The sequence below is a fragment of the Pholis gunnellus genome, assembly GCF_910591455.1.
Source record: "Pholis gunnellus genome assembly, chromosome: 17".
Taxonomy (NCBI): Eukaryota; Metazoa; Chordata; class Actinopteri; order Perciformes; family Pholidae; genus Pholis; species Pholis gunnellus.
In genome coordinates this window covers 5,479,430-5,494,432 of record NC_136544.1, presented here as the reverse complement: position 1 = coordinate 5,494,432, position 15,003 = coordinate 5,479,430, and the positions used below count along the sequence as shown (strand labels likewise).

Here is a 15,003-nt window from a genome sequence, read left to right as displayed (position 1 = left end):
TAAAGGACCCAAAACATAAAAAGGCACTTACAAAATAAAAGCTGACCGGAAGTAGTTATCTTAGGTAATTAGCAAAATAAAGGTTTGTAGGAAATATTCACCTTAATATTATAACCTTTTAAGAGTAATCTACAACAGGTATTTGTCAGAGCAGAAACAATACCATACTTTACCATACCAAAATAAAGGTAGTTTATTTGAGTATGAGGTTCATAATGTTTGCTAACTAAACATACAGATACTATTAACATCAGTGCTAACATGAGTTATCAAAAGCTCCAAATAACAACAATCACAATCAATATATATACGTATATGTATATTTCTTCTGAAGTGTTACAGTGATAGGTTATCTTTCTCCATACAGTAGCATAGCAACTGCTGAGGCACCATGCAGCAGCATCACTGCACAGACAGTAAAGGTACGTTTACCCATGCCCACATATGAAAAACAATCATTAAGAACATCATGAAAGAGATTTAATTGCAGTTACCTCAAACAAGCTGGGTTTTTAATACAGCGCAAAGACCACAGGTTTCTGCAAGACGATCTAACAAATCTATCATTAGATGAGGCCAAGGAAAACCACACACTTATCTTGATCTGTGATCAGAAACCTTCTGAATTCATATCTGCTCTGTGATCGCCCACACCGGCCACATATGGTTCTTTTTTAATGGCCAGAGTTGTTGGCTGGCTCTGTGAGTCACTGTGTCTGAGTCACACATTCACATCTTGGACATGATCAAACAAATGTGTGATTTAGAAATATGGAACATATATATGAAATATGAAATAGGCACAATACTCTATATATATTGAAGGGTTTAAAACTAGATTTTGACACACATAAAACACACCTTCGGGTCCGTATCATGTCAGTTTGTGTTGTGCCTAAATGTTGCATTGTCCCAATCAAACTTTCAATTTACGAAAAGCACAAACCAGGTTGACACTAAATAATCCCGAGGTCACAGGACAGGTAATGCCTGCTTGGTAATTGATGCTTGATGGGAGGTCAACAGAGAGCATGAGGCAGCATTGGGCTGTCTGACATTGTGAAATGTGAAATCAAACAGTGCACCCGTGTGGCAGAGAACCACACAACACAAGCACTGAGCTTTTAATGTGATTAAAGTAAAGTGATGCATAATGAAGGTAATGAACATTTGCCAGCATATATTTTTTCCCACATTAATTTGAACACTTTTAGGATTAAAAAAAAAAAAGTTGTTAAATATAAGTTGAGCGTTTGTAAATGTCAGGATCAAGAATGAGCTGTCGAGCTCAACTCTTAAGCAAACATGGATGAGAATAGGATGTTTAATGAAGACCATGTGCTGTGATTGAGAGCTCCAGAAGAAGAAGTAACAAAGTGAACTTTTTGTTTTTCAACAACATTTACTGTGTACATGTACATGTAATACTACATTTCTGTTATTTTACATCAGTTTGTTCTTAAGAGGTCTAACAAGAGTGGCAGACCTCTCTACCCCGATCATGAGTTACATCACTGCATGTGTACAGTTACAGTAGTAATATCATTATTGTCACGTTGACATAAAGACAGAAGGTGCTTCCCAAGAGCGCTTCGTTTTTCAGCTGGATTATAAAGTGCTAGGATGGGGTGTAGCAGTTGTAGTGTCATAACATTACTACACCGACGGTCTGACGATGGCAGGCTGCTGTCTCTTTAAATGATGACGCAGTTCAACTGGTGCCCCACTTTGTTGTGTGAGCAGCAGCAGCAGCAGCAGTCCGCGGGAGCGCGCGGGGCTTGTTGGTGCGTACGGCTCTGACCGGGGACGTCGGTGCTTCTCTGGGCCCTCACCGCCCTCAACATGGAGTTTTTAATGGGGAATCCGTTCAGCACGCCGGTGGGACAGCGAATTGGTGAGCTGTTTTATTACATCCGCCGCAAATCGTTACATTGTATTAACCAAATCCTTTTAGTCTCATTCACCTTTACCGGAGTCATTACGCCGCCGGCACGCGCATCTCTTTCGAGATGCTTCTATCATTTTTTTTTTATCATGGCCTGCACTGGTTTAATGCGCGAGCTAATACGTATACAATGTCAATACGTTTACATGGTGAAAATAAGGTAAATGTATTAAGACTGAAAGAGGAGCAACGGGTTACATGTTGAGTGACGCGTCCGCCAAGCAGTGGTTTGACAGGGGCGGGGCTTAGATGCTGCGAGGCTCAAGTTGATTGGTTGTTTTAGTGACTGTGTTTTACCTGCCAATAGCCGGGCGGGCACGGAAAGTGGGCCACAGCCTCCTGACCCAAATTAGATGCACGTTCAACTGTAGCTTAATGACTGCACATGTGTGTTCAGTTACTGATGGCGGTTGAGGAATGAATAGATAAGCAGATTAAAGGATAGTAGAGAGTTCATGATACAAACTGTACAGTTTTACTAAAAGTATTAAATATCCATCTGTCATTATTATACACATCAGAAAACACCGTGTACTCCATCAACTGCTATGTGTTATGATTGGTATACTATGAAGAAATTATTATTATTAAATTAAGAGAAGTGTGTACTAAGCATTCATAAAATCATCTTAATAATAATCATAAAGACAAGCTATAATATATGTTCAAGTGGAAATGTTATGACGACGCCATACATTTTTTATTTTATTCAACATTGTATATTTTTTCCGCAGAGAGTGCGACCGGCTCCAGCCTGCCATCAGAAGACTGGGCCCTCAACATGGAGATCTGCGACATGATCAACAGCTCAGAGGACGGGTGAGTGTGTGTGTGTGTGTGTGTGTGTGTATGTTATCCGTCAGCATCAGGAACAAAGGAGTCCTCTGGAGGTTACACGCCTCTGACTGTTGAACAATTCTCTGATTACAGACCTAAAGACGCAGTCAGAGCCTTAAAGAAAAGGATCGTGGGCAACAGGAACTTCAAGGAGGTCATGCTGGCGCTCACTGTGAGTGTCTTTCCCTCGTCGCCCTCATGCTCCGTTTGTGTTTGCACCTGGTTTTGAGTTCTAGCTCTTGCGTCTCCTTCTCGCGTTAGGTCCTGGAGACGTGCGTGAAGAACTGCGGCTATAAGCTTCACATCCTGGTGACCACGCGGGATTTTGTAGAGGGGGTTCTGGTCCGGTCGATCATCCCGAAAAACAACCCTCCATTAGTCCTGCATGACAGAGTGCTCAGCATTGTACAGGTAAAAAAAAAAAAAAAGCCACATTACATGTTTGGCAACACTGTGGCAGCTTGGGGGTAATCATGTTGGAATCGGTCTTGGTGTGGTCACATTGCTCTTATGGTCTGATGGTAATTTGTGGTTGTCTCTCGTCAAGGCGTGGGCAGATGCGTTCCGTAGCTCGCCTGACCTGACGGGCGTGGTGTCCGTGTACGAAGACCTGCGGAGGAAGGGACTCGAGTTCCCCATGACGGAGCTGGACGGCTACTCACCTGCCCAAGCCCCCCAAAAGGTACAAGCATGGCTGCTGCGCTCGCTCGCTGATCTTCGGGTGCTACCTGTCATCTTCTGGTCTTTCTTTTTTTTTTAAACTTTCGGGTCATTTCTGTGCATCTGCTTACCAGCCTTCGCCTGGGAACGGGCCCGCTACTGTCACTACTCTGCCCGCCGTGCTCCTCTCTTCCAAACCCATGCTCATCCCACCGCTGACTTCCGAGCTAAAACTGGCCCTGGAGGGAAACAATGCCTTCACTCCCAGCCAGGTGATGGCCTAGCTGCGCTAGAGACAGATGTTTTAATTGCACTGTTTTGCTAGAACTCACCGGCCTTTTGCAGTTTCACAACTCCCTTTTGTATCACTTTGGCCTGCAGCACTTATGAAATCAATATATGCCTGTAGCTGTGCTTATTCAGGAAATATCATTGATCCTCCAGATAAAACAGCTGAAGACGGACCTGGGAGTGGTGCGAAGCAACCTGACTATGATGTCAGACATGATGAGTCAGCTGGATCCTGTCACGGTAAAACAAGCAGACATGGAGCTGCTGGAGGTAAAAAAAATAACAACAGCATACACACTCATGTTTTAATGATGTGACGTATTCTGTGCAAATCATTTCCTTCCTGTAATGTTGAGTAACAGTGCCTTACCTTTAACTGATCTCCTACTTTATATATTTTGTGTTGCATCCGGCCCCGTCAAACCCCCGCCCACACATTCTTTGTCTGATTGTGTCATTAGCAGTTATACACAGTATGTAAGGAAATGCAAGACAGGATTGTAAAGGTGGTCCCCAGACTCAGTGAGGAGATGCTGATCGAAGATTTGCTGGCAGCTAACGATGAGATGAACAACGCCTTTACTCGCTACCACAGGTGGACTTTATGCACTTTTTTATTTAGAAAATAAGAGGATTGTAATATTTCAACAGGTTGTATTTGATGATATGATTTTGCGCTGGTGTTCACAGGTTTGAAAGGCGAATACCAAACGGTCAAAGCACAGCAAAGAAGGTAAATATCATGTCAGTAATGTTTGAATTAGTTGTTTTTCTTACATAACAGCGGATGAGTCATGGATTTTCACTGTTTGTCCCCCAGAGTCACTCATACATCAACCTAACAGACTTCGATTTGACACCTGAGTCCGTCAGCCATTCAGGGCTTGCATCCGTTGCCAACGACAGCTCACACAGCCTGTCAAAAGCAGACAGTTTTTCCAGTCAGATGGCAAGGCTGAGTAAGTTCTCCATTAGTATGACCATTACCTACATACCGCTCATGTTCAGTGTATGCCTCCACTTATTCCATGCACTGTTAACTTCTCGCTGTTCCTCTTGCAGGTACGAGTGAATCAGATGACACGTTATCAAAGAATATAAATGTCTCAACTCGACAAAGGCCAAGGTACAGCAAGACTATCAGCCACATGATCTTGAAGATGTACACAGTAAACACAAGTAGCAAAAGTTGTATTTTTTGTATTAAGTAAAAGACTGATTCCCAATGAGCGTAAGTTACATGAAGAGTGCATGAAAACTTGTTAGCAAGCAAGCAGAGCAGTCCAAAGAGTTAGCTAAAGATAAGGAATGAAGTTTAGATAGCAAGCTTAAAGTAAAGAACAGCAGAAGGAGTTAGCTAAAAGTAATTAATGAATAGTTAATGTTAGCTAAAAGCTACATATTTGAACAGTTAGCTAAAAGTAACAAACACATATTGAATAGTTAACGTTAGCTAAAAGCAACATATTTGAACAGTTAGCTAAAAGTAATGAACACATATTGAAGAGTTAACATTAGCTAAAAGCTACATATTTGAACAGTTAGCTAAAAGTAATGAACGCATATTGAAGAGTTAACGTTAGTTAAAAGCTACATATTTGACCAGTTAGCTAAAAGTAATGAACACATATTGAAGAGTTAACATTAGCTAAAAGCTACATATTTGAACATTTAGCTAAAAGTAATGAACGCATATTGAAGAGTTAACGTTAGCTAAAAGCTACATATTTGACCAGTTAGCTAAAAGTAATGAACGCATATTGAAGAGTTAACGTTAGCTAAAAGCTACATATTTGACCAGTTAGCTAATAGTAATGAACACATATTGAAGAGTTAACGTTAGCTAAAAGCTACACATTTGACCAGTTAGCTAAAAGTAATGAACGCATATTGAAGAGTTAACGTTAGCTAAATGCTACACATTTGAACAGTTAGCTGAAGATATTGAATACGCATTTGAAGTAATGGCTAAATGGTTAAAAAGTCCAGCTTCTACACTTAAAGTTGACATTAATATCCAATATGTGATTGACAGTGTTAAATAACATGAACACCATTTCTTCATGGTGGAAAATGGTGGCTTCGATAAAGGATGGGTTCATCTGGGGGTGTACATGAGATAAAATGTTTGGGAACCACTGTAATTAAGTGGAGGCTGCTTGAATAACAAGAGCAAATTCTCAGGAATGTCATTTGCAAATACGTCGATCTTTGTTTTGGAGCTTAATTCCAACTCATTCCCTCTAATTCCTTTTGTGTTGACTGAAAATATTAGCTTACATGGCTGTTAACCAAAGTACAAATCTTGGTGTTTCAGCGAGCTGAGTGAAGTTGTGGACGGCCTGGCTCAGGCTCAGGACAGCAGACTACTCAACGCTGTAGCGGTAAGATACCCTGTAGTTCAGGTTTTACATGTTTTGATCGGATTAGTCACAACATGTATCGGCTGTCATGACTGAGTTTTTCTTGACTGCGATGTGACCTTTGTTGTGCAAAATTCAGTGTGGAAATTGCTAACATGGCGATTCTTGGGGGGGGGGGGTTCAGTTCAAGAAACTGTACAGAACTACTTAACTCGTAATAAAAACTTCCTCGGTTGAGTAAATGTGTGTAATTTCTTCTCGGTAACTGTTTTCCTCCTAAATTCTGTCTGTGCGTGAAGGACGACAGCCCATCCTCCACCCGCAGCTCCTCACCAAAGTTAGATTGGATGATTAAAAGGGGAATGGTGCGTCCAAAATGTGTTCCTCCTTCACATTGACTCGCCCTTCCACACCCTCTGTTGCTTGGTTTTGTCATGAGGTTGCATTTGTACTTTTTGCTGTGGTCTGCATTGCTTTTGTTTGGATCACTTTTTAATGGTTTGGTGGTTCCAGGTGTTGAGATGAAACCCACTGGTTTGCATGTTTTGTATGTAGTGAAGGTAATAAGTTGTTTTTGGAGTCACGCCATCAGGAAGCATGACAATGTTTGGTTTGCACTGTCCTGATTTGCTACATCGTTGTCATACCTATCATGCTTTTCTTCCCGACATTGCCCGTAGTTGTTCCTTAGTATTTCTTTTTTGTGAAAGGAGTGGTTTGGTAGTTTAGTTTCATCTTCATAAAGTTAAACCAGCGGCTCATCTTTCTCTGCTCTGACCATCTTGTTCTGCTTTCCCTCTCAGATTCCCATCAACCAGTCCACTGTAATGGATGACATTGAGAAATGGTTAGAGCTGGACGATGAGGTAAATGGCAAATATGGTAGATATTAGAGGTCGACCGATTTTTAATCGGCGGCAACAAGACATTTTTACAAACTATCGTTATCGGTGGAACTGGGCTCCAGCAATGTAACTATCCATTTATGAAATGACTCACTTTTGAATCCTCCTTACCTCGGGAATATGCACGAACATGAATAGTTTGAGAGAGTGAACTGTAACAATGTAACAGAATTACTCCTGGCCAGTCATGACCCACAGAGCAGTGCATCACCCATTGTAACTAAATAGAACATTTTCCTAAAACGTAATCCACAAAGTCACACTTCAGAATATATTCTCTTACTTATGACTAAATTCAGATTGACAGAGAAGTGATTTATTATAAACGGCATATGCTGACTAGGCTGCTGCAGAAGTACAGAAGACCGCAGCTTTTCTTTTATCTATAATATCTTTTCTGTTTGTGACACAGTATGACGACTTTGAAGATTCAGACGGTGTGACCAGTGAAGGTGAGGGTCCTCACACTTTGTCCCCTTTTTAAAAAAATGAGCCTCTTTTATCATCCGTTTATTCATTTGGCATCCGTGTACACCTGCAGTAACTGAGGGGTCATTTTGTGTTAAGCCCACTGTATATTTGGTGTGTCCTATATTGTAAGGGCAGTGTCCCACTGTGCTCACTTGGGCTTATAGAGAACAAATATGATTTGTGCTGAATTGACTGGCAGTTTAATATATTAAACTTGTTATTTGAACAAGTCAGACTCGTATCTGCTGCTGAATATTTGAGCATTTGACCCGTAGGTGGGACTATAGTCTTCACGGGGCATGTGGTGCCACATACTACCTCACCTCAGACCTATTCAGCACAAGAACTCAACACAGCTATGCCGTTTTTGAGCACTATAAAAAAGACTGCTGCCCTATTTTATTTCTTATGTAACAGGAAAAAATGAAGTAACTTTGTAATGAGTGAGTTAGGGGTTAGTTTGACCCAGCACTACTACTCTGAAACACTACTTCTGCACCACACCAGCATCCTTTCATTAAAATCCAAATATTCCATTCAGTGAATGTACTTTAGATAATTCATGAAGTCTCATCTCACCTAATATTGCTTCTCTCTCTCTCTCTCTGCAGAGTTTGACAAGTTTTTGGCAGGAAGAGCGAAAGCAGCTGAGCGTCTCCCGTCGGTGAGGACTTCCCCGCAGGACACCAACCACTCCGAGTCTTAAGCTACACCTGGAACCCGCCAAACCGACAGTGCTCGTGAAGCTCCATCGGCTGAGAAAGGGACATTTCTTCCCAGGTGGACGGGTTGAATGGCACATTCGACATGGGGAATTGCAACCCATATCTGAGGAAGAACGTCGTATAGCTGTGTACGCTGCTCCTCGCCCGGGAGCAAGTGTGTTGTTTTTTTTAACTGATAAAAAATATTGTTTTATGAAGGGGCAGAGGTTTTTACTTGACGCTGTTGTGAGGGTTTGTCCATGTGTGGAATGCAAACATTTGCACATTTTATATGGTTACATTCCTGCTGTTGAAAGAAAGAGAGGGGGTATTGCTGAACATATATATTGCTGAATATATATATATATATATATATTGTTAAACATGATGATGATGGGTTACAGAAAGCGCCTCTGTCTAAGTAGCAAACACTGTTAGCTTGTATGTAAGTGAAAGCTTGGCTGTTACATGATGTAATAATTTCATGCTTCACATCATTATTGATGTAGGATGTCATGTTTTTTTTGTTTTTTTTACATCCAACATTCCCTTGTGAAGATGTTTAACAGGAAGTCATGACAAACTGTTGTCATATTAAACTTAAACTATTAACTGGCTTGTTCTTATTCTAATGTTAACATGCAGGTTTGGGGCAAGTGTACATCTTTTTTAAATTCCTTTCTGTTGCTGGAACACATTAATCACACTGCAGTTGATGTTACACAACACTGTGTGGGTTTTGTTTTACAATTAGTTGAGAGGTGAAGTTGTTTTGATAAGAGGAAAAAATTGAAAAGAAGGCAAACACAGCAGTTCACCTTAAGCAACACGTTGCTGCTCTCTGAAATCTGATTGGACAGAAAAATACACCCTCGCAAGTGCCCTGGCCTCTGATTGGCCCGCCGCACTTACGCCTACCTCTGTGACGTGACGCGCCCACGTTTTGCGTCCGGTTCTCCACCGTTTTGCCCTCCTTGCACGTTATACACCTCGAACACACACACACACACACACACCCGGCTCCACACGGTCATGTCTCTCGGAAAAGTTGCCCGGAGTTTTGCGAAACCGGTCCGGGTCGCCCTGCGGCCCTCGGCCTCTGCTGTGAACCGGAGCTACTCCGCTGTCGCCGAAGCCAGAGCGGTGCTGCAGGGCGAGCTCGACGGCATCCGATCCGCGGGGACGTGGAAAGCGGAAAGGATCATCACGTCAAAGCAGGGACCTCAAATCAACGTGGACGGCAACCGCAGCAGTGAGTGGTAGTAGTATACATAAGTAACCGTACATACATATGTAACGCGGTACCAATGTGACCCAGTTGTCCTCGAACGCACCACGCGGTACAAACACAGATATAGCTGCTAAGTGTTGATTTTGTGACTGCCTCTGTGTCATCTAGATGTTGAACTTGACTCATGTTGACTCGCCTTAGTTAACTGGAGGACACAAGCTTGCTAATGCCTTTCACAACTCTGAGTTGATTCTCGGGACTAACTTCAAATAAACCTGTCCAAAAAAAATCCACAAAAACATGATTCACGCTGATCTCAAATAAGTCAGGACAATTCTCCAATCAAAGATATGAAAAGTGGCTTGTAACATAAACAGTAAGCCGTTGTGAACTTGACTTCCATAGCAGCTGATCTCTATTCTGTTCTGCCAGTGTTTACACTTCAGGATTTGCCCCTAAAATGTACTCGGCTGATTTACGACTTAAAGCCAGGACCCCACATGTGTGAAACTGACTTTGTTCAATCCATCTGGATTCTAACACCACGAGTCCCATGCATTGATTTCCTTTCTCACTCTTTGTTCTGATATGCTGGCTTTGTTGTCACTTTCCTTTTGTGCAAGTAAACCAAACCAAACGCAGACAGGTTTTATTCTACTGCAGGGTGTGAGTTGCCCTCTGGGGTCGTTGTTGTTTTACTGATCTGAATTTGCTCGGGGGGGGGGGGGGGGGGGGACGACCTTTCGACCAAAGGGTTTCCTGCTCTCCATCTAAACCCTCTCCGTCTCTCTCAGGCATATTGAACTTCTGCGCCAACAACTACCTTGGACTGTCCAGTCACCCGGAGGTGGTGCAGGCAGGGATTGATGCTCTGAAGACACACGGTGCTGGATTGAGCTCTGTCCGATTCATCTGTGGCACGCAGGTACGAATGCCTAATCAGCACGTTAACAATGTAGACAACATGGACAACATGGACGTGGCTGTAAAGCGGCTAAATCTCACACTCTGTGTTCACAGGATCTACACAAAGATCTGGAGCAGAAGCTGGCGGAGTTTCATGAGAGGGAGGACTGCATCCTCTACGCCAGCTGTTTTGATGCGAACGCCGGACTGTTTGAGGTGTGTTGTGCTTTGTGAGGCGTGTCGTGCTTTATGAGGAATATCCCTCCTGTTGTGATCGGTGAAGTATCCTATTACTCTCACACACACGCAGGTTCTTCTGGGCCCGGATGACGCAGTGCTGTCTGATGAGCTGAACCATGCCTCCATCATCGACGGGATCCGACTGTGTCGGGCAAAGAGGCTGCGCTACAAACACATGGACCTCGGCGATCTGGAGAAACAGCTCAAAGAGTCTCAGGTGTGTGTGTGTGTGTGGACATTAATATTTAAGATTCACTTTTTGAAACGAGTCAGCTGGAAACAGGCCCGCCCCTAGACCACAGGGGGCCCGAGGCGAGAATTTCTTTGGGGGCCCGACGTACTTTTTGTGTGTGTGTGAGAGAGAGAGAGAGACATGCATCCTCACACACATACACACACACACACACACATACACACACACTCTCTCTCTCTCTCTCACTTACTCACTCACTCACACACACACACACACACACACACACACACACACACACACACACAAAAACATTAAAACTGCTGAACTATTTAATTGCATAGCCAACAGTTATGCGAATGGGGTGGGATGGTATTATCATGTCTTTCAAGATTATTGTGAGGAAATATAAAAAACGCTTTTTAAAAGAAGCAGAAGATAACCATTCATTATTTTCTCCTACAGAAAAAAAATATAAACGGATGTAATTGTCATAATTATTGACTGCATTAACTGAACAGAACAGTGTTTTTAATAGATATGGTTTTATATATATATATATATATATATATATATATATATATATATATATATATATATATATATCATGCACGATAATACATTGCTGAAACATAATGGAAACATACATTTTTCTTTTGCCAACCAGATATAATGACAATTAAAAAATGGAGTTTGATTTTTATTGAATGGAACTGTTAAGTGTCATGTGAACTGAAACTGTATATTTCCATTAAAAATTCACGATGGGACATGCATTCTTTCTCTGGGCTTTGCATGCAAACCCTCACTAGAGGGCGGCATAACTCCTTTCAGAGTGGCTCTAGAATCCCTCCAGCTCAGGCAGGCCTTTTCAACCAACTCATGGAGCTAATGTTACTTTAATAACCCGAGCTGCAGCTGATAAATTATGCTGGCACTAAACATTCAACCCATATTCCTGAGGTGACGGGGTCAGATAAGGGCTACCGTATTTGGTCAGACTGTGTGCCGACTCCGCTTTGTCCTCCTCAGTCGTCTCGCATGCGCCTGGTAGTGACCGACGGAGTCTTCTCTATGGATGGAGACGTGGCTCCGCTATCAGAAATCTGTGACCTGGCTGAGCAGTACGGAGCCATGGTGTTCATAGACGAATGCCACGCCACCGGATTCCTGGGGCCCCGGGGCAGGTGGGTAAGATCCTGATGAAATAACGCTGCTTTATTTCAGCAGGTTAGTGTGACCTCATCGATATACACTGTCTCTTTAAATAGCACCTGATAACAATAATATCACGTATTTTATATCGTTGTGAAGGGGATGAACTAACGGTACTCCTCCCTGGGATTTACAGAGGAACGGACGAGCTCCTGGGGGTGATGGACAGAGTTGACATAGTTAACTCCACCCTGGGGAAAGCACTGGGAGGAGCAGCTGGTACGTCTTCATCTGACCTGTGACTTTGATGAGTTCTGCGTATATTTATTGCAGCATTTTTAGTATAGAAAGTGTTGAGGATTGGAGCTTAATTTGTATGCGTTTTAGGAGTCGTCTGTCCGTCCCATTCTCGCGAACGTGTTTTCTCAGGAACGCCTTGAGGAAATGTTATTACATCAGACTCAAACATCCACCTGGACTCCAGAGTGAACTAATTAGAATTTGGTGGTCAACAGTCACTGTGACCTCGCTACATGGTATTCTGCTGCATAATGTCAAACAGAGCCACGCTAGCTGTTATGCTAAGCTAAACGCCTCCTGGATGTCACTTATTTATCATACATACAGGAGATTTGCATCAATCTGAACATCTAACTCTCCGCCAGAAAACAAACAAACAAACAAGCAAATTTCCCAAAAATGTCGAGCTTATTCCTTCAACAAAGCACGTTATGGTGCCAATACACCAGATGTAAATGTTGCGTTCTCCATCTTTTATTTTTGTCCCTCAGGTGGCTACACAGTCGGCCCTAAGCCCCTCATCGACCTGCTGAGGCAGCGCTCGCGGCCGTACCTGTTCTCCAACTCCCTCCCCCCTCCCGTGGTGGGTTGTGCCATCCGGGCTGTGGAGCTGCTGCTCGCCTCCAGCGAGATTTCACAGAGCATGACGGCCAAAACCATGAGGTGCGTTTTCTTTCTTTTTTTAAGGGGGGGGGGGGGGGGGGGGGGGGTTGTCCTGGGGCTATATAAGTTTGTGGTTTTGTGTGAGTAAAGCTAACTCACTCACCAGCTCAAAAAAACAGGACTGTTCATATTTATTCAGTTGAATTTCCCCCCCATGACATCAGAGTTGAGGGTTGTCGCAATATACCAGTATTGACAATAAATTATGTTCATCATAATTAACATAATGTTTGAAAGAAAGCGCGTCGCGATTGGTGCATTCACGTGGTCACTGCTATGCGTCTTGTCGTCCTGACTGTAATATTTTTTTCTTCCTCTCCGCTGTCCATCCAGGTTCAGGAACAAGATGACGCAGGCTGGCTTCACCATCTCGGGCTCGGCTCACCCCATCTGTCCCGTGATGCTGGGCGACGCTCGGCTGGCCTCCCTGATGTCCGACGACATGCTGAAGCTCGGTGAGGCAGCGGCGGAAACCGCCGGGCCGCATTCACTCAAGCTTCCTAGAACAAAGAGTAGCTCCCAGTTGAAAGCCATACCTTAAAAAGTAGCCTCTTCATGTGCTGATAGTTACATTTATTTGAGTATGTTTATTTACCATAAGTCATTTTAGTACTTAATCTATTTGATGTTTACGGCTCTGATTTCGTCCGTTACTGTGATTGCTGGCCAGTCTACACAGATGGTCAGCATGTGACTCTATAAACCAGTGTTGCAATTTTCGTGCCGTAATAACTTTTCAGTTCTGCCGTTACAGCGTCGGGTGGGAGATCCACCACGAACAATTAGTTTGCTTTCATGAACTGACTGTCATTCAGCTTATATTCATATTTCTTCTCCCTCTTTGTCTTTCCACCATCTTTTCCGCTTAAGAATCTTTTTAGCCTCTTAAAAATTAGAATTCCTTCACCGGGAGCACCTCTTTGTTCTTGGATGCTTCATGAATACGGCCCCTGAACCCGTTTCATTTTATTCAGCTGTACTCTACATTACGTCCTGATTGTTAATTACCAGTAATGGAGGAAGTCACAGGTACAGTGGGTGCAGTGTGACTGAGAAGTCGATGTTGGTGAACCCTCCTGACTACCACAGCGACCGCCTCGGGCTCCGTTAACGCGTCTCTCTCCTCCACAGGAGTCTATGTGATCGGATTCTCCTTCCCCGTCGTACCGAAGGGCAAGGCCAGGATCCGCGTTCAGATTTCAGCCGCACACACAGACGAAGACATCGACCACTGTGTGGAGGCCTTCATCCAGACAGGCAGGAAGCACGGAGTCGTCTCCTGAACACGCAGGAACCGGAAGGATCCAGGAACCGAATCACTGAGCAACGTCGAAGCGCTCGCTCTTGCCGGATTGCGCTGCCTTTTACTCGAGACCTATGAATGATGTCGATGGAAATATTAGTTACATTAGTAGGTCAACAGATGTTAATGTTATTGTTGTGTTTGCTTCGCTGAATAAAGCACTTTTCCTGACGTGTGTTGGCGTTTTCAGATAAACGAATGCTTGTATTTCTTATCAATAGACGGGTTTATTAGGGTTGTCATCTGTTCAACAGATTGTGGATTTAATAATCATGAGGATAATGACACAATTGAGAATGCTCTACATATAAACTTGCATTATCAGCATGTATTAGAGTCAATGTTCTATTCATCCTTTAAAACCAGAAAAGAGATGGAGCTCTTTGTTTATGGTTACGAGTGAGAAAAAGATTTTAGGACTATAAGGAGTGTTATGTTGTTTTTTGTTTATCCCCAACATTTAGGAAATTGGACATTATGGGCTTCATTAATGTCAAAGCACCCAAAGGTCATACGCTGCATCACAACACATGAGACTCGCTTGGCCTTTCTTCCTCAAGAGATGCAACAGCAGTTTGAGACTAGAGCGTTTTCTCGTCCACTGCTGAAGGAGCGATGCTTCTCTTTGCTCACCTTAAATCTCAGTTTGTGATTTCACAGGTTTCAATCGATCTCAATTTTTCGAAAATATTAAGATTCAGGATTTATTTAAATATCTAATATACAAAATAAACATAAACATCTTCACAAACTTAGAGTAACAGTCAAGGCACCTTATCTCTTCCATTATCTTCTCATCTGGTTCAAACATGAGGGCCAGTGGAGACATTGGTCTGACA

At 42.9% G+C, this 15,003-nt stretch overlaps 2 protein-coding genes across 3 annotated transcripts; both read left to right on the top strand.

Annotated features, from left to right (window-relative positions):
• The first annotated feature begins 1,761 nt into the window (after positions 1-1,761).
• tom1 (target of myb1 membrane trafficking protein) lies at positions 1,762-8,782 on the top strand. 2 transcript variants are annotated; one of them, XM_079177021.1, is made up of 15 exons: positions 1,762-1,894; positions 2,680-2,764; positions 2,876-2,954; positions 3,044-3,193; positions 3,330-3,464; positions 3,577-3,714; positions 3,887-4,003; positions 4,195-4,328; positions 4,424-4,466; positions 4,554-4,692; positions 4,796-4,859; positions 6,051-6,117; positions 6,900-6,962; positions 7,414-7,453; positions 8,084-8,782. In XM_079177021.1, the coding sequence occupies exons 1-15, from the start codon at positions 1,843-1,845 to the stop codon at positions 8,176-8,178; spliced, it is 1,401 nt and encodes a 466-aa protein (XP_079033147.1). In that variant the 5' UTR covers positions 1,762-1,842; the 3' UTR covers positions 8,179-8,782. The 2 variants fall into 2 exon arrangements, with proteins under 2 accessions (XP_079033147.1, XP_079033148.1); XM_079177022.1 differs by lacking the exon at positions 3,577-3,714.
• A 375-nt stretch (positions 8,783-9,157) lies between these two features.
• On the top strand, positions 9,158-14,329 carry gcat (glycine C-acetyltransferase). Its single transcript, XM_079178214.1, has 9 exons — positions 9,158-9,428; positions 10,202-10,332; positions 10,428-10,529; positions 10,624-10,770; positions 11,776-11,930; positions 12,095-12,177; positions 12,690-12,861; positions 13,195-13,316; positions 13,993-14,329. The coding sequence occupies exons 1-9, from the start codon at positions 9,209-9,211 to the stop codon at positions 14,142-14,144; spliced, it is 1,284 nt and encodes a 427-aa protein (XP_079034340.1). The 5' UTR covers positions 9,158-9,208; the 3' UTR covers positions 14,145-14,329.
• Positions 14,330-15,003: the final 674 nt, after the last annotated feature.

What these genes read in the sequence shown, in the direction of transcription:
- tom1 (XM_079177021.1), top strand. Translation starts at nt 1,843, where the DNA reads ATGGAGTTTTTAATGGGGAATCCGTTCAGCACGCCGGTGGGACAGCGA. An exon ending in AGGTCATGCTGGCGCTCACT is followed by an intron (nt 2,955 to 3,043) that starts GTGAGTGTCTTT and finishes TTCTCGCGTTAG; the next exon opens with GTCCTGGAGACGTGCGTGAA. An exon ending in GACTACTCAACGCTGTAGCG is followed by an intron (nt 6,118 to 6,899) that starts GTAAGATACCCT and finishes TTTCCCTCTCAG; the next exon opens with ATTCCCATCAACCAGTCCAC.
- gcat (XM_079178214.1), top strand. Translation starts at nt 9,209, where the DNA reads ATGTCTCTCGGAAAAGTTGCCCGGAGTTTTGCGAAACCGGTCCGGGTC. An exon ending in AACAGCTCAAAGAGTCTCAG is followed by an intron (nt 10,771 to 11,775) that starts GTGTGTGTGTGT and finishes TGTCCTCCTCAG; the next exon opens with TCGTCTCGCATGCGCCTGGT. An exon ending in CGACGACATGCTGAAGCTCG is followed by an intron (nt 13,317 to 13,992) that starts GTGAGGCAGCGG and finishes TCTCCTCCACAG; the next exon opens with GAGTCTATGTGATCGGATTC.